This window comes from Eublepharis macularius, chromosome 10, assembly GCF_028583425.1.
Source record: "Eublepharis macularius isolate TG4126 chromosome 10, MPM_Emac_v1.0, whole genome shotgun sequence".
NCBI lineage: Eukaryota > Metazoa > Chordata > Lepidosauria > Squamata > Eublepharidae > Eublepharis > Eublepharis macularius.
In genome coordinates this window covers 90,180,147-90,199,087 of record NC_072799.1, presented here as the reverse complement: position 1 = coordinate 90,199,087, position 18,941 = coordinate 90,180,147, and the positions used below count along the sequence as shown (strand labels likewise).

General features: G+C 42.7%; 1 protein-coding gene across 1 annotated transcript in view; it reads right to left on the bottom strand.

Annotated features, from left to right (window-relative positions):
• NFXL1 (nuclear transcription factor, X-box binding like 1) overlaps window positions 1-18,941 on the bottom strand; it is a 95,383-nt gene that overhangs the window by 56,401 nt on the left and 20,041 nt on the right. The window contains exons 12-15 of the mRNA XM_054990555.1: window positions 17,996-18,116; window positions 13,403-13,562; window positions 11,690-11,781; window positions 10,490-10,511 (exon numbers count right to left, since the gene is read on the bottom strand). Coding sequence (XP_054846530.1) covers window positions 10,490-10,511; window positions 11,690-11,781; window positions 13,403-13,562; window positions 17,996-18,116 — 395 coding nt within the window. The remainder of the gene's footprint in view (window positions 1-10,489; window positions 10,512-11,689; window positions 11,782-13,402; window positions 13,563-17,995; window positions 18,117-18,941) is intronic.

Here is an 18,941-nt window from a genome sequence, read left to right as displayed (position 1 = left end):
GCCATGGTCTTGGCATTGTAGTCCCTGACGTTTTGCCAGCAGCTGTGACAGGCATCTTCAGAGGTGTAGCACCAAAAGACAGAGATTAGTTTCCTCGTTGAGAAAGTGTGGTTCACTAATCATCTAAACCACGCACTTCAAGCAAATGGCTACTCCAGAAATGAAATCAGAAGAGCGATTAAACCAAGGATAAATCAAACAATTAAGGAAAAACAGTCTCCCACAGGAAAAGTGTTTTTGCCATATATCAAAGGAATCACTGATCAGATGGGAAAGCTTATGAAAAAGCACAACCTACAAACAGTATTCAGACCCACCAGAAAAATACAACAGATGCTACGATCAGCAAAAGACAGTAGAGACCCCCTCACCTCTGCAGGAGTATACCACATACCCTGCAGCTGTGGACAAGTTTACATCGGGACCACACAACGTAGCATCCAGACAAGAATAAAAGAACATGAAAGACACTGCAGACTTGGCCAACCTGAAAAATCAGCAGTGGCTGAACATAGACTAAATCAAACAGGACACAGTATCCTATTCCAGGACACTAAAATACTGGACAACACTTCCAACTACTTCGTCAGATTGCACAAGGAAGCCATTGAAATTCATAAGCATAAGCACAATTTCAACAGGAAAGAAGAGACTTTAAGAATGAATAGAGCATGGTTTCCAGCCCTGAAAAACACCAGGCTAACAAAATACTCTACATCTTACAATAGCCCTGCAGAGAAGATTAGCATATCAAGCACCAATCCATATGCAAAAGAACCTCCTCAGGATATAGTGAAGCCTCCCTCCATTAGCATTCCACACCCTGGGAAACTCTTACAGGATGACTCAGCCCAAACCCACCTTCCTGAGTAGATATAAATTACCTGCCAACATCTTCTCCACACTGTGACACTGAGAGATCTCTGTCTTTTGGTGCTACACCTCTGAAGATGCCAGTCACAGCTGCTGGAGAAACGTCAGGAACTACAATACCAAGACCACGGCTATACAGCCCAGAAAATCCACAACAACCATCATTCTCCAGCCGTGAAAGCCTTCGACGGTATAGTGTTTGATGAATGTAGACAGTGTAGACCAGGAGGCTGCCTTACATAAATCCACTAGAGGAATACTCATGCTGAAAGCTGAAGACATTGATTGCGCTTTTATGGAGTGCGCTCTTATGGCCAGTGGATATGGCTTTTTAGACTGTAACACTCCCTAATGACCCATACTATCCAACTGGAAAGGGTCTGAGCGGTGACTTTCAGAACTTTCTTAGGCCCCTTAAATGTGACAAATAGATTAGGGTCCTTGCGAAAAGGAGCTGTTCTGCCCGTTGGACATCAAGGGTGTGAAAGAGTCTCTCAGTGTCTGTGGTAGGCGAAGGACAGAAGACAGGTAAGGCAATGTCCTGATTCAGGTGGAATGCTGAGACAACCTTCGGCAGAAAGGGAAGGCTTGGACAGAGAACAACCTTATCTGCAAACATCTTGATGAAAGAAGGGTCATGTTGCAGGGCTTGCAGTTCACTGCTAACTGAGGTTATTGCCACTAGAAAAGTTGTTCTGGCTGTCAGAACCTTGAGAAGCCAGGTACCTAGGGGGTCAAAAGGTTTTGTATGAGCCAAGCTTTCAAACAGCTTTCCAGGCTCCAACTTTCCTGGAGCAGAATAGAATGCTCACGTAAAAAGAGTTCTGGAATTGGTATTTGAGCCCCCCACCCTGCAATATTCCAGGTAACCAGCTTAATAGAACTCTCCAGTCATTGTTGAGGGATCTCTATAACACTGCTAGAATCTACTATAATGTAACCATTCCTTCTGGTCATGTGATGTTTTTGGCGGGAAAGCACCAAAGGGAGGAGAGCACTCCTAGTCTTCTACAAATCTCTGAGGTTGACCTGCATGTGCACAGTCCCAACGTGGGACTGCACAGAAGCCACGGAGGTGAACAGTAATGTGCAAACAAAACACATCAACAGCATAGGAAGAAGAAGAGAAAAAAGGAAACATTCAAAGGATGTTTGAACACTAAAATCAGAAACTGAAAAACAAACACATGGAAGAAAAAAAGAAAGCCAGGGAGGACAGTGTAACTACAGGTGTCAAAGCAAGACACAGAACAAACAAGATGAGCAGCATGAAGCAGAATAGATGTAAGTTGAAACTGAATCCAGACAAGATGGAAGTGATCCTGATTGGAAAAGCAGAACTCTTGAAGGACATTGTGCCTCCGACCTTTGATGGGATTCAGTTGACCCTACCTGACTCATTTAGGGGCCTAGGAGTTATATTAGACCAAGAACTGCTGCTAGAGTAGCAAGTAAATATAGAGGCTAAAAAGGTCTTCTCACAACTCAGACTAGCCTGGAAGAAGGTCCCCTAGCTTGACACAGCCAATCTGACCTCCTGAATTCATGCCATAGTAACATCAAGATTAGACTACTGTAATGCACTCTACATAGGTCTCCCCTCAAAGTTGACTTGGAGACTCCAGTTGGTGCAGAATGCTGCAGATTGGTTAGTATCAGGAGCTAGGCGAGAAGCATGAATATCATTCACATTCTGCAGACATTTCATTATCTATCAACTACTGATCTTAATTGAAGGTCACAACTCTCATATTCAAAGCCATTCACAGCCTTGGCCCCTCATATTTGTACCACCACCACCCCGTTTTGCCATGGCAGCTACATTCATCTGGACAGGACCTGCAGAAACCATCCTGTAGTTGGACAAAATCAACACCTGTCCACACACATGCTTTTCCTGTGGTAGCTCCCACCTTATGAAATGGCCTTCTTGAACTGTTCAGGAAAGTTCCCACTCTCCTAGCTTTCTACAAATTATGCAAAACTGAATTATTCAGGAGGGTTTTCTACCAAACTATAGGGCTGTGTCATAAGAAACAGCTCAGAGAACTACCTTGATAGGGACAGGGACTATACGCTGTGCTATTGGGTACTGCCTGCTGATGCAGATACACACCTGGTAAGGAGTTTCAAGTTGCTAAACATGCCATGTAAATTAGTTATGTTTTGTTCCAGAAAGATTATGTTTCTGTGCTCAGCTTTATGCTTGTTTTCAGATTTTCTGCTACTATTCCCTATTGTATCTGTTTCCCTGAATGTCCTATCTGTTGTTCATTATTGTACTTTGCTTAGTGAATGTCCTAGCTGTTGATCACATCGTATTTCACTCGCACTGTGTAATCTGCCTTGGATCTCAGTGAGAAGGGTGGATGACAAACAAACGAAGGAAGGAAGGAAGGAAGGACAGATAACAGAAGCTCACTGCTATCACTAAAGCCAAGAAGTTAGCATTGAAGTTTTCATAGCAGAAGGGGATAAAGTTTGAAAAACTGACAGCTGCAGCTGACAAAAGGGAGGTGAAAAATCAAAGTTGTGCAACCTAGGGAGAAGAAAATACAGTCCGCAAAGCTTAGAATCAGTACTTGCAACTTCATAGGTCCAAGACTGCACAAACTCACCCTCTTTAGAGAGCATGGAGAATTGACTGTTTCTTGTTCAAGTCTAAGATGGAAATATAAGGCTACACTTTGCGTCAAAAAACAAACTAAAAAGCAAGCAGTTAATATAATTTAAAAGCTATCTGGCTAAAAAACAGCTCATTTTCTCTTTGTACCATAAAAGTTTTTTAAATATAATATACTTTTTAAAAATCCCTAGTTTTCAATCTTCAAGGCACCACGAGTTGACACGCACAATATGCTACAGCTATGAAAAATTAGATTTTTCTACCAAATTGCAGTTAAAAGCAATCAGCATGACGGCAGAACACTATCAGGGAGCAGCTGTGATTTGGCCATTTCATTACTGGCCTATAATTTGGTAATTAAAACTGGCATGCTTGCTTTGCAGTTCCTACCTATCTGAAAATGAAAACTCTAAACTAATACCCTAGGAGGTGCAATTTATTTATTGCAAGGGAAGAATTAAAATCAAAAGCATTAGCAAGTGCTAGTTTCTCGAATGCAAGCAGTAAGAAATTCATATATTTTATAGAATGTGTTGAATACTAGCCCTAACGTTAGTAACAGTCATATGGTGTCACTGCTGATAGAGTTAAGACAGAAACTAAACCCTTATCTTAGGGTAAATTAATAGGAATTCTGCCATTAGTGTCACAGTCAAAACTTTGCTGCTGTGTAATGCATAAACCAGTATTAAGGACCCAAGGTAGGCAACGATTGCCGTAAATGGGTAGAGATCAACGTATCTGTTCAAGAATTTAAAGCATAAGAGATGACTTTCTGCTTACCAGCACAGGAAATTGCCTTACCAAAAGCAGATGAAATTTCTGTAACTTTGATCCATCCAGCCTAGCACTTCACCAGGCAGTGGCTCTCCGTGTTCTCAGAGCAGGGGTCTCTTTCAGTTAGGGTTGCCAGGTCCCTCGAGTCCCCCAGCTGGACACTGGGAGCCTGGCACTTACCCTGAGGGGGCTTCTGTGTCTTTATTCGCGTGTGCGTGTGCAGAGTATGCATGCTCCCAGCGTGCGTGATGACATCACTTCCAGGAAGTGACATCATCACATGGGTCAAAGGGTGGCCCAGCACGCACTCCTGTGCTCGCCAAAGGTCTGAATTGCCCTCCCCCTGCAGGCCTGATTCAGCCTGAAACGGCCCATTGCAGGGCGCAGGAGTGCACTGTGGCGGGGCACGGGGATGTACCACGCTGCCCAGGCGTGTGCTGCGCTGCCAGGGGGCACCCTCCCCAGTGGCCGGGTAAGTGGGGGTGGGGGGAGGTGGGGGGAGCAGGGGATCCCCCACCCTGGGGGGGGGGGGAATGGCAAGCCTACTTTCATTTCTGATAGTTAAGACACCAATGGAGCACTCCAGCTGAAATGCCAGGAGTTGAACCCAAAACGTTCTATATACCAAGCAGCAAAGAATTGAGGATACTGTAATACAGAGACTGGAGCTATGAACAGACAAGACAGATCTTCATACACACTTGAAAAATACCCCAGGGTTACAGAAAAATCTGAAATCTGAGAGAAGAAGAGAGAAACCAAAATGATAAAAGCATCTCCTGCAGCTTTAACCATATGCCCTCAGTGGCTGTTGCTAGGCAACTATAAGAGTTCAACCAGCATTCCAGGCTTGGTTTCTGTCAGTAAAAGGCAGAGGGTAGGGGAAGGGCCCCTTCCAAAGCTGTTTCAGCCTTTGAGGGGGGACTTTTTGGGGCTAGGCCTGGCAGCCACTGCTGGGTAACTTCGTAGCACATGACTTGCATGTATCACCTAGGCCTGGCTACTTGCTACTGTTCAGTAGCGCACACACACCCCAAAATCAGTATAGTGTTGTGGTTTGAGTATCAAAGTAGGATGTGGGAGACCCAGGTTCAAATCACCACTTTGCAGTGGAAGCTCATTGAGTGACTTTAATCCAGTCACACACCTTCAGCCTAACCTGCCTCTCAGACTTGTTGTGAGGATAATATGGAGGCAAGAATGATGTAAGCTGCTTTGTGGAAAACGGCAGTATATAAATGAAGTAAATTTAGATATATAACTGAAGATAGGAGGCAGATAGAAGGTAAGTAATTTAGTGGGTTTGAAGGACAGAAGGACTTAGGGAAGAGGGAGCATATGAGATATAAAGCTGGGTGTCGTCCGCATTTTGATGGCATCCAATTCTATAGCCACAAATGAGTTCTCATGAAGGCTTTACATAGAGATTGAGTAACATGGGGGACAAAGGCCATGCCTCCTTATTGCTCCTCTATCTGCAGCCTTTAATACAGTAGACCATGCCATCCTATTGAGGTGTTTAGAAACAGAAGTGGACATCAAAGGATGTGCCCTGGACTGGTTTAAATCATTTCTCATGGAACAGACTCAAAGGGTTGCCGTCGGAAATCAGCTATCTCCAGAAAGGGAACTATCTTGCGGGGTTCCGCAGGGCGCAATCTTATCTCCCATGTTATTCAACCTCTACGTAAAGCCTTTAGGAGAACTCATTCGCAGCTATGGAGTTGTATGTCATCCATATGCAGATGACCCAACTCTGTATCTCGCTATTCAGGTCCCCACAGGATGCAGTAGAAATCTTAGATCGCTGCCTGACAGCCGTGGTGAAATGGCTGAAAAAGAACAAACTGAAATTGAAATCAGACAAGACTGAAGTGATGCTTGTTGGGCAGAGATCTTGAAGGACAATGACCTCCTCGCTTTCGATGGAGTTCGTCTGAACCCATGCAGACTTGGTTAAGAGCCTAGGGGTTATACTGGATCCAGCACTACTACTAGAAAAACAAGTCAAGGCAGCTGCAAAAAAATGCTTTCTACAACCTCACTCTAGCCTTATCTTGACATGGCCAACCTGGCCACCTGGATCCATGCTATAGTAACATCAAGGCTTGACTATTGTAATTGTCCCGATGCAGACTCACACTGGCAGCAGGAAAGGGATAACTCCCAAGTTGTCCGAGCAGGGCAGCACCCAGTTCCAAGGTTCAGGCACCAACTGGGCACACTCACGGCTTCAAGTCCAAAGGGGGATTCCAAAAACACATCCACCGGAACAGGCCAAGGTCAGGGACAAGAGAATCAGTTCCAAACAGCAGCAAGGTCAGTAGTGAGCGGACTCGTTGCTTCCACGCAGCCACTCCCTCTTCAGCTGCTTTTAAGCCTCACAGTGCTCAGATGCTTGTGCTATAGCACGCACCTGCCAGCTGTCTCAGTCCTGCTCCTGCGAGCACTCATCATCACTAATGATGCTGGGCCGGTGCTGTGCTGCTAGCCTGGCACTGCGCCTTCTGGCTTGGAGGGCTCTTCTAGCCCTCCTCTGGCAGCGCTCCCGAGGCTCTGGTGAGGAAGGGGGAGAGCTGGCCTGCACCTGGCTTTCTGTTGCCAGCCCAGGGCTGGGAAGCTGAGGAACCGATGTGCTGGGACCTGGCTATAGATCAGTATCTGAGCCTTCAGAGCCTGCCTCCTCCTGCAGTGCCTCCGCCACTGGCTGTGGATCTGGGTCAGGTTCACCAGCTGCCTCTTCCTCAGAAGAGTCCTCTGAGTCTCTCTGCTCCACTGGGCCAGGTTGGTCCATGACAGTAATGGACTATACATAGGTCTCCCATCTAAGTTAACTAGGAGACTCCAATTGGTGCAAAATGCTACAGTGTGACTGTTATCAGGAGCAAGCAGAAGGATGAACTTCACTCCCACCCTACAGTCACTCCATTGGCTACCTATCAGTTACTGTGCTCAGTTCAAGGTACTGGTTATTACAAAGCTGTTCACGGCCTTGGTCCAGCATACCTACAGGACTACCTCTCTCCCTATGTTCCTCCATGGCAGCTTCACTCATCTGAACAGGGGCTCCTGCAGGAGCTACCTTGCACATGGGCAAAATCAACAGCAGCCCATACGTGGTATTTCTCTGGGGTGGCCCCTACCCTGTGGAACGGCCTGCCTGAGGAGGTCAAGAGAGCCCTCACTCTCCTGGCTTTCGGCAAACATTGCAAAACCAAAATTATTCAAAAAAGCTTTTTACTCAGATAGGAGGGCTATGTTGTAGGGAGGGGGTCTCAGATGCTTAGCTAATGAGTTAGGGACCATAGACTTCATCACTATCTTGCCTTATATATTATCCATTGCTTTAAATAGTCACTCCTATGTACTATCTCTGCTTCATGTTGTCTACTATCAGTCCTAAAATTAATTATGTTCTGTTTCAGCATTTCTTCAACTCTGTATTAGATTCTTGCTAATGCTATGTCTTTGTAAATTTGTATTTATTTACTCTATGCCATTGTTTATGGAAATGTCCTTGACACTGTATGGAAATGTTCTTGACATTGTATGGAAATGTCCCTGATACTGATTGTACTAATCACACACTGTGTGATCTGCCCTGAAGCTCAGTGAGAAAGGCGAACTATATATGACATACATACATACACGCATACATACACAAGATTATATCTTGTGGAACCCTGCAAGATTTTCGACTCTGGAGATAGTCTCCAACAGCAATCCTTTGAGTGAGTTCCATGAGAAACAATTTAAACCAGGCCAAGGCACATCCTTCAGTACCAACTTCTGCCTCCAGGCGCCTCAACAAGATGGCATGGGCTGCCATATCAAAGGCTGTAGATAAATCCAAGAGGAGCATCAGAGATGTGTGGCCTTTGACTACATTTAGGCAGAGATCATTAACTAAAGCCACCAGAGCTGTCTCCGTCCTATAACCTGGCCTGAATCTAGACTGGAAAGGGTCCAAAGCACCAGAATTATCTAAGAAGATCTGGAGTTGGTCAGCAACAGCTCTCTCAATCACTTTGCCCAGAAAAGGTAGATTGGAGACTGGATGATAATTGGCCACGTCATTTTTGTCTAGGGATGGTTTTTTAATTACCAGGTAGATAACTGGTAAAGGTTTTTACCTAACTGCCTATTTGAGTGGCCAAGGGAAGGAGCCCGGAGTTAGTGACTGGTCTATGATAAAGAGTTCCTTTATGTGGCCCTTATATGCTTTAATAGCAAATTTGGGCAAGGATCCAGTACACAAGTAGTAGCCTTCATAGATGCCTGGATTCTGTTAACATCCATCATTGTTAACTGGGTCAAAGTAGTCTATGTGTGAGCTAAATGGTGTATGAAGCATTTCTTCCTTCTCGCCTATATTGCAACTGGTATCTAGATCAGAGTATAGTCATGCTATTTTATCGGCAAAAAACTTTGCAAAGGCATCAAACCTAATTGTCTGTTCTTGAAACTATAAAGGTTTAGACTTAGGCGTTAGAAGATGTTGAAATACCTTGAAAAACAGGGATGAATACAATCTACAACTAAATACAAAATGTAGTAAAGTTTCAATTTTATCTCTACCATAAGGGCAGAATCTTGCAGCAGCCCCACAATTCTGTAAGTGGTAAAGCATTTACTGTAGCCAAAAAAAAGTTGATGAAAAATTGGAACTGTTAAAAAGGTAAAATAACTCGGCAGAATAGGAACTGGAACTCTAAGAAGAAAACATTGACAACGTTGGATAATGCTCACTTAATGCTGGTTCAAACAATATGTCAGGCAGCCAAACCAAAGAAGCAACTGCTTGTGTCTGTTATTATGTACTTGAGAAATGTAAATTTGCAATTTCTAAGTTACGTGTTATTACAACTCCTCTTCTGTGAAAGAAAATATGGAACTTGTAGCTTTTTTCACAAAAGGAGAGCTGTGGTCTTGTATTGGTTTGTAGTTCCCGCATAATATTGCTCATGTGAGTAAATCACTTGCTGCTCTCATTGCCCCTTCACAGTTTTTCCAATGGGCTCCGTACCATGTCCTATCAGTTCCAAAACAAGTTTTCCACCAGGGTCTTTCCAGACATCTTCCAACCCTCTTTAGGTCACCCACTCACAGGGCCAGCTTCCATCCCTCAAAATAAGTAAACAGCAGAGGAAGTCCCCCCCCACTCCCCTTACATGTTGTGCTGGTATTTTTAACATATGAGAACATTTCAAGATGTGATCCTCCAGCTGATGTCTGAAGCGGTCCAATGCATTCTAAGACTTCAGACCTCTGCCACTATAGTCTCTCTCTGCATGTGTGAATCAGGGCAGAGTTAAAATGGAAAAGAAAAATATTTCTAAAATATGTTCATTAAGATAGATCCTGCCAGATGCTATCAGCTCAATCTTTTCCAATCCCCCTCTTCCCTCCTTTGCCAGTAGAAAGGGTGTGCTTAAAGTCTTCAAAATCGTCTTTCCTCTACTCAAAAACCATAACTATCCCCATCTTCAATGTTTTGTAACATCCCAAAAAAGATAGCAGCATAGTTTAATTCAAGACAGAGCCCATGGTTGTTTCCATTTACACTACAGAATTCAAAGGCACGTCAGACAAAAACCACCACCACAGCAGGTCTCACTGTTCAGCTGCCAGGTATAATATCCACTGCATTATAAAACAAAAACTACTATGTTTTAATATTTTACTGTAGGCCTCACACTTGCCAAAGTAACAGTTAATATCAATTTTCAAAACAGCATTTGCAGATTAACTAGAAGAACCACAAGATTTATCAAGCCATCAAGTATAAACTGCACCAGAAGGGCTCATGTAAATATTTCTAAACAATTTGGAAAAGCCATAAAGTAGCAGCTCTATAAAACCAAAGCTCATGCTAAACCATCAGAGTAAACACTAACAAAAGAGCATTTTAGCAGCATTCCACTTTGCTTGAAACAAGATGTCAAAAGTTTAAAGTTTCATCAAGATTAATTAGAAATTCACTCTTACAAATTTCCTAAAACAATTTTTGCAATGCTCCCTTGATGGAAAAGCCAGCAAATCTCAAATGAAAAACTATTTGTGGGTTTCGACTAAGCAGCAAAATACTTGCAGTTGCAAGTAAACCTCATGTCAAATCAATTGAATGCAAAGGTTTCATCTGAGAACTTTTATTAGAACTCAGCTATGCAGGGCTCAGACTTGTTCCAAAGGCTGACAGCTATCATTACTTACCTCGTGTTTCCCCAGGCACTGCCTGCAAACATAGAATGGTTAAGAAAAGTCAAAACAATTTGAATATTAGCCTTTGCTTTAAATCAAGCACCTGAAATTCAGCACTCAACAAAACTGCAGGCATCATGACAGTCAACATACATCCCAAAGACTGCAAACCTTAAGTGGTTTAAGCTAAACATTAATTGATTAAAATTTGGGTTTAACATGTTGTAAAAAACAGAAGAGAAACAGGTTGCTTCTAACAAGAAATTATACAATACTTTTCATTTAGGAACTGGAAGGTCTCTTTAATATGGTAATTATATTAATGTCTTGACAATATGCAAATTTAAGTTTCATTGATTCAGTTAGTTATAAGGTCATTCTTTAATGGCTGACTGCCTTAGCCACATTGTTTGTAGGATAACCGTATCACTCAGCTCTTAGGATCTAAGATATAGGCAAAGACCCGCTCTTGCCGTCAGAATGTAGAATTGTGGGGGCCAAATTTCTTGGAGTAAGAAATTCAATGAGGAGCCAGTGTAACAACAACAATAACATTTGATTTATATACCACCCTTCAGGATGACTTAACACCCACTCAGAGTGGTTTATAAAGTATGTTATTATTATCCCCACAAGGGTGAGGTGGGTGGGGCTGAGACAGCTCCTGGATCTGTCAGTAGCTTTCGACAGCATTGGCCATAGTTCTCTTTTTGTATTATGGGAATAATAATAACCTCATGCTTATATACCACTCTTCAGGACAGATTAGTGCCACACTCAGAGTGGTTAACAAGTCAGTGCCATTATTTTCCCCACAACAGACACCCTATGAGGTGGGTGGGGCTGAGACAGCTCTGAGAAGCGTCAGTGTAATGACAACATGCTACAGTGCTTAGAGTATGAGACTGAGAGAAGGAGATCCAAAATAAAATTTCTGCTCACTTGGACCAATAAATTTTAAAAAATGTAAATATGAAACACAATCAGACAAAAGTTGTTATTTTAGAGTCTATGCATGTACCCAGTCTAAGGAGATCTGCTTTTGCCTCCAAAACCCATCCAGTCATTTTAATTGATCTATGTGGCTTAGGAAATAGCTTCATATTTAACAAAAATTCACCAGGAGTGCACATTCCAGGGAAACGATGAAATAAAAGAGCCATGTCCTTTACACACATTGACATATTAAATTTCAAAGTATATCATGCTTACGTTGGAATTGGAACCCGACAAGGAGGGCAAGGCAGCGCAGTCTGAATAAAAACAGGCTCTGGAGACTGTTCCCAGGGGCCTGCAGGTTGGTGCTAAGAGGAAATGCACATATTTTTAGCATGAAGTTATTACACAACACATATTACATTATAGTTAAAGCCAACCACTAACATCTAGAAAATACAGAATGATTTCTTCCTCCACAAGAAGAGCCTGACTCACTACAGAATTCACTGGCAAGGTTTCTAACAACACCAGTTAAATACCAAGGTAACCTGTGATGACTAATCAGTTACTGATGTCACCTGAATAGGGTGGGTACTAGTTCCACACAGGTGCAGCCCACACCAGTTTAGTAATGTCTAAAACAGGGAGAAAATCAGGGGTTTTTTCAGCTGGAACGTGGTGGGACGGAGTTCCGGAACCTCTTGAAAATGGTCACATGCCTGGTGGCCCTGCCCCCTGATCTCCAGACAGAGGGGAGTTTAGATTGCCCTCCGCGCTGCTCCAACGGCACAGAGGGCAATCTAAACTCCCCTCTGTCTGGAGATCAGGAGGCGGGGCCACCAGCCATGTGACCATTTTCTCCAAGGGCAATTCAAACTTTAAAAAACTCCCCCCTCACCCAAAGTGACATCATTGTGTGGTCTAGGGAGTGTGCGCGCACTATGCACACGCATGTGTTACCAGGGGCACCACCTCCCACCAAGAGTTGAGCCCTGTGCTGGCAACCCACTGAATTCCACCACCTCTTTTCCCAGAAAAAAAGCCCTGGAGAAGATGATATCTGCACCCCTCCCTGGTAACTGGTGATGCAAGCAAGATAAATAATCACATCATCCTCTCTTGCAGTGTAGTCTCCCCATTTAAAACGTTACCAAAACCACCGTGTATGGTTTTTGTAAGGATGAGACTATGAAAAATGTTAAACGACACTCTATTATAGGATCACTCTATAAATCTAAAAGTTAAACAACAGTAAACACTTCTTCTCCAGATTAGATCCCACCCCCCACACTTACTAAGTGCTTTTACTGAACTTTTTAAGAAAGATTTTGCTATAAATTATGCAGGTCGTTTTAGATCAGGAAATTCCTAAGGAAGGTTTGCCATTTGCTTCTTTCCAATCTAAGCAAGGCCTGTCATTTGTCTAGGAGATTAATGCCATAAATGATGCAGTGAATATTAAATTCCTCCGAAATTTGAAAGCATTACTGAACATGCTAATAAGTAGGAACATACCAACACTTTTGTGGGGGAGGTGAGAAGATGGGGACAAAAATAAAGGAATTTCACAGACTTGTTTCTAGAAACAAAAAGTACTAGTAATCATCTTTAATTGGTTGGCTATAAATCACAACCAGGTAATCTTCCAAAATGAAATGGGTCACATAAGTGGTACCGCCATGTCATTTTTAAAGAGAGGGGGGGGGGAAGAAAAGCAAAGAAAAAGAAGAAAAGTGGGCAGATGTAGGAAAAAACCGGGTCTGTTTCATAATGCAAACTGGGATTACAGGTTAGTCCCAGGTCCGAAAAATTAGAGACTACAAAATTACATTAGATTTTAACAGAGCAACAAAAAGCTCTTAATATCTTAGTTAGATAATACCTGTAAATTTATGCCAACCCCTTCCTTTTAGCCAAGGGGGAGAGACCCATTTTTCAAATTCTTCCTGATAAGCAGAGTGCTACTATCTTAAAACATTCTCTCACCAGGCCAGATTGCTTCACAAGTGCTTCGTCATGGCAAGCAGCTGGACACAAATGGGTGCACTTATCTAAGGGTTTCTTGCAAGGCTGACGGCAAGGAGGGCATGGGCCAAAGTGGCAGCTGTGTTTCTCTCGACTGGGATGATGGCAAGTTGGTGGCTGCCTAAAGCGAAATCGAGCACAGCCAAGGATTAGGTCAATGGATTTCAATACAGTTACTTAAAGAAAGCAAGAAACAACAGACCATTACTCGGCTATTTTAAAATGAATAAGCACATTACACTGATAGCAAGGTTTAAACTTCTCTTCAGATAAACGTAGGATTCACTGTCATACCCGATAGATTTCCTGTGCAATTATATTGCAAAAAAAAGAGTCTCCAAAACAGCCAAGGCCATACCATCTACAAGCAGTTCTTTTAGTGTCTCTTCCAGAGTTACAAAGATTCCTTCCTTTAGATATCTATCAAGACCAAAATATCTCTCAGAAGGTAAAATTATTTTTGAGCTTACTGTTGGCAGCCTAGATTATGGGAGTACAAAGCAGCTTAACATTCATTATTTAATATTGTTTCAGGCATGCTCTCTTTTGCAATGTACTTATTTCAATTCTCTTTAGCATTTGCAGTGACTTTGGCATTTGTAGCAGTCCCCAACAAGTCATCAAGCTAAGCATCAGCTATTCCATATATCTGGAATGCAGGTTGCACCTACCAACAGCTGCAGGGCTCAAAGGCTGTCTGCCTAAGCGTATTGGTGCTAAAGACAGAATCAGAGGTTAACAGCAGGACACCCATGTGCAGAACTGGGTCTCCTGCTAAATCCCCATACAGCAGTGAGGCAGGGACAGAATAATTTAAAGCACAATATGGATGAGTGGAAGGGGGGCACTCTCTGTCCCAGGTTTCTCTCTCCTCAAGTGCAACTCCCCTTTTAAAAAAGCTGTTTTCTCCTAATGGGCATCAAAGACCAAAATTAAATCTGACCAGCTTGGGGGAAGCCCAAGAGCAGAAGTATTCAGCACCCCCCCCCTTCTGCTTGCCCATGATGAACTGTAAAAATGTTCCCACCCTTCCTTCAGGATTTATAGGGAACTAAGCAGGACCCAGGCTGACCACTCTGTAGCACAGTGTCAGCCTAGGATCTTGGGAGTCCTGGGTTTGAATCCTCACTCGGCCATGGAAACTCATTGGGTGACCTTGAGCCAGTCACACACTCAGCCTAAACTACTTCACAGGGACATTTAAAACCAAAATGGAGAAGTCACTTCATCGTGGATCCCCATCAGGGAGAAAAGTGGGTCATAAAATATGTAAATAAATGCCACCTCACATTTAACTGTGCTCCAAGAGAACAGTCTGAATTTTGCCATAGAGAAAGGCTTTAAGAGTCAATTGGGGAAAAGCGTCTGAGAACTTGGGGAGAGATGCTGTTCCTATAAAACCAGTTCTGGTCTGGGATCAATAATGCTTGCCTGTGCACCTGGTGGACTGCTCACCTGGCTCAGTATATTTGTAAATAAGCAGGTATTACAAAACCCACAACTGACCCTCCAAATGAGGCTGTCCTTGAGCCCTACTCTGGAAGCATTACACTACATTATAACAGAATGTTCTTAGTTTTAAAATCAATAATAAAATCCACCAACTGTAATAGCTGAATTCAGACAGTATATCAAAACAAAGAGTAGCCAAGAGTAGCCATAGAATAATCTGAGTACCAGCTGCAACAACAGTATGTGACCTAAACCAGCACAAAGAGAGACCATTCACTGTCAAAACATGCTACATCATTCCGTGCGTGCAATGAGAGAGTGGCTCCACCTACTGGGAAGTAAAAAGCTAAAGAATTCACCTGGCCTCTTTGGAGACGGACGGCCCGCAGTACTATACACCATTCTGTTGCTACCAGTTCAAATGCTGTTGTTAACTTGCAAAGCTTTTGATTCCAATCCTTTTATCTTTTGCAACGTGATTCATTACATATCCTTCTGACCATGTTCTCCTTTTAAGAAAGAGACTGGACTCTACAATCCTGTACTTTACCTGAGTAACAGTCAGATGAAGCCTTAAGTATAATATCCATACGCATAAACCAACTCCAGAGGACGCTCTCACTGCTAAGTTATTGGATGAGGGAAGTATAGCAGCTTTCAGCAACTTCTCAATGGATTTACTTTAGCACGTGTGTGTTATGTGCCATCAAGTCACTTCTGACTTACGGTGACCGTATGAACGAAAGACCTCCAAAACATCCTATCATTAACAGACTTACTCAGATCTGGCAAACTGAATTAACATGGCTTCTTTTATTGAGTCAAGCCATCTCATTTTGGGTCTCTCTCTTCTCATACTGCCTTCAACTTTTCCTAGATTTACAGACTTTTCCTGAGAGTCTTCTCATGATGTGACCAAAGTACAATAGCCTCGGTTTTGTCATTTTAGCTTCTAGGGAGAATTCAGGTTTGATGTGATCTAGAATCCATTTATTTGTCTGTCTGACCATCCATGGTATCCGCAAAACTCTCCTCCAGCATCACATTTCAAATGAATCAACATTCTTCCTGTCAGCTTTCTTCATAGTCCGACTTTCGCATCCGTACACAGTAATGGGGAATACCACAGTTTGGATTATCTTGATCTTGGTTCCTGGCAACACATCCTCCTTATCCTTAAGGATCTTTTCTATTTCTCTCACAGCTGCTCTTCCAAGTTTCAGTCTTCTTCTGATTTCTTTGTTGCATGGTTTGGTTGATGACTGAGCCAAGGAATAGAAAATCTTTAACCATTTCAATGTCTTCATTGTCAACTTTAAAACTGTGTAATTCCTCAGCAGTCATTACTTTTGTGTTCTTGATCATGCTTTGGCACCTTTTCCTTTAACTTTCATCAGTAGTCATTTCAAGCTTTCACTATTTTTTGCCAGTAATATGGTGTCATCTGCATATCTCAAATTGTTAATGTTCCTTCCACCAATTTTCACTCTACCTTCTTCTAAATCTAATCCAGTTTTTTAATTGTATATTCTACATATAGGTTGACATAATATACATCCTTGTCTGACACCTTTGTCAATTAGAAACCATTCTGTTTCTCTATATTCCGTCCTAACAGTAGAGTCTTTGCTGTAGAATTTTGAGCATTACTTCGCTCGAGTAATGATTTTAAGTAAATGAGTGCATGTGTCTTTAAATGCTTGGTGTGATATAGGTGAAGAGTGGGGGGTGAAAGAGAGGGATGAGTGAGTGATATGATTGGCTGATGACAGTGTGAGTGGAGTGAATGCAGTTTTAGACGGAGAGTAGAGAAAGACTATTCAGTCAGGGAAAGAGAGGCTAGCTGTGTGCTGCCTGAGCAGGTTTAAGTATTTCTGTGAAAAATATTGAGTCAGGGAAAGAGAGGCAAGCTGTGTGCAGCCTAAGTAAATGTAAGCAGTTCTGAGAGAAATATTGAGTGAGGAAAAGAGAGGCTAGCTGTGCGCTGCGTGAGCATGTTTAAGTATTATTGAAATATAACCTATGTGGAAACCTGATCTGAGTATGTTTATGAAAGAACATTCAGTCAGGGAAAAGTAGGCAAACTGTGTGTGAAGCCTTAGAAGAGATCTGTGTGAATTAGTTTAAGTGAAGTAACTTTAAGAATTGAGAACGACTCTTATGAAACTCTTTGAAAAAATAAAAGTTTACTTTGTTTTTGTCATATCCCTGAGTATCTGTCACTGCTATATCCCATTCCTATCCTATCCTAGCTGGGTTGGGGGGAGGGGGCAGGCATTGCCACCTGCTCCACTCCTGATCCCAGCTGGGTGAAGGAGGGGGGCAGGCATTAACATCTGCTCCACGCCTGACCCCATCTGGGTGAAGGTGGCAGGCAGGCATTGCCACCTGCTCCACTCCTAATCCTGGAACAACCAAAGTGGAAAACCACAACTAAGGGACAAGACAAAAGCCAATGAAAAATTGCAGCAGTATATTAGGTGATTATTGGTAATATAAAGTGGCACAGTGCATGACTCTAATTCTAAACACTTCCAGGCTATATATATCCAGTTCTCACATACAATATTACACAATATCCAGCCAACTGTAGTAAATTTGCTTCTTTCAACAAGGTGGAAGCTCAAACAGAGATGACAAAGTCAGTGCATAGAAGAGCATGGAACAACACTGTTCCTGTTGTAAACATTAAACAGTCTCTTGCATGTTGCTTTCCAGATGAAACAAGGAGATAGTAAACTTCAAAGGACCGAAGACCCAACAAGGAACTGTCATTGATAACACTTGTTTCCAGACTGCATCAGGGGTCAACAGACCTTCTCCCTATGCATCTCCAAATGCCTCACTGCCACTTACAATAGCTCAGGCGGCAGATTGACGCACCCCTTTCTTTTTGGCCGTGCTCCACTCCTGATCCCGGCTGGGTGAAGGCGGGGGCGAGCATTGCCACCTGCTCTGCCCCTGATCCCATCCTGGGCTTCCCTGGAGGGATGGGCTGTCTTGTTTGGGCTTTCCTCCACGGCAGCGCCCTCTGGAGATGCACCAGGATAGGAAGTGAGTTGTCAGGAACACAGTTAGCCTTTTATATAGTAGGATACTGACCTGCAAAACTCTTTGCACCTGGGAGGTTTGGTGGTACGTTCTCTGCCACATGGTACTCTGAGAACAGTTTTGCCACAGTTGCACTTCACATCTACAGTTTCAGGACATGGATAGCAGCTACCTAAAATGAATAGCACAAATAACCAATTCTGGAAAATTTATTGATTTGAGAAGCTATCTATGATCATCAGAGTAATCCTACTTATGAGAATTATCATTCAGGGACAATTTGGAAGGGAAATGTAAAAATTCTGAAACAAACACTTAGCTTCACTACCATGCAACTTATATTAGAGATTCACATATAAAATTATCCAATTAGTAGAATTAAACTCATCCTTAGACACTCAAAGCATACCACAAGCAAGAAGATGATAAATAATTACCTATACACGACTATCATTCGCATATAATGTAACAAATATCATGTTACACTTGCTCTGTGATGTTAGTATAAAAGCCATTAAAAACTGGAATCAATCACAAACATCTACTTTTACTTTCCTATCTTGGATTGCAACACCAAAAACTACAATTTTTTTAAATCAAGACAAGGAGTTTCCCATAACAACTGCAGGCAAAGACCCATATGAGCAAAATTTAAAGTACCATTTTGGGTTTACCAAAGTGGGGGGAAAATTAGGGTAAACTTGATGCGGCAAGCTGCTTCAGCCTTGGGTATTTAAACTGCTTCGGTAATATTAGGTAAGATTTGGCCATTATTTCCAATGGGAAACTCCATTCCCAACTATCCGGAGACCTGGGGATGCCATTTTCTTACCTAATACCATCAAGTTTGCAGGGGACCCCCAAAGAAGGTGCCCCTATCCACCGCCAATCTCCATTATTCCCTATGGGGAAAATGGGGGGGGGGGTTTCCCTAGGTGGCTAGGTGTGGCATTTTGCAAGCAAAATTCACCAAATTTGCAGAAGACCTGTTCTCTCA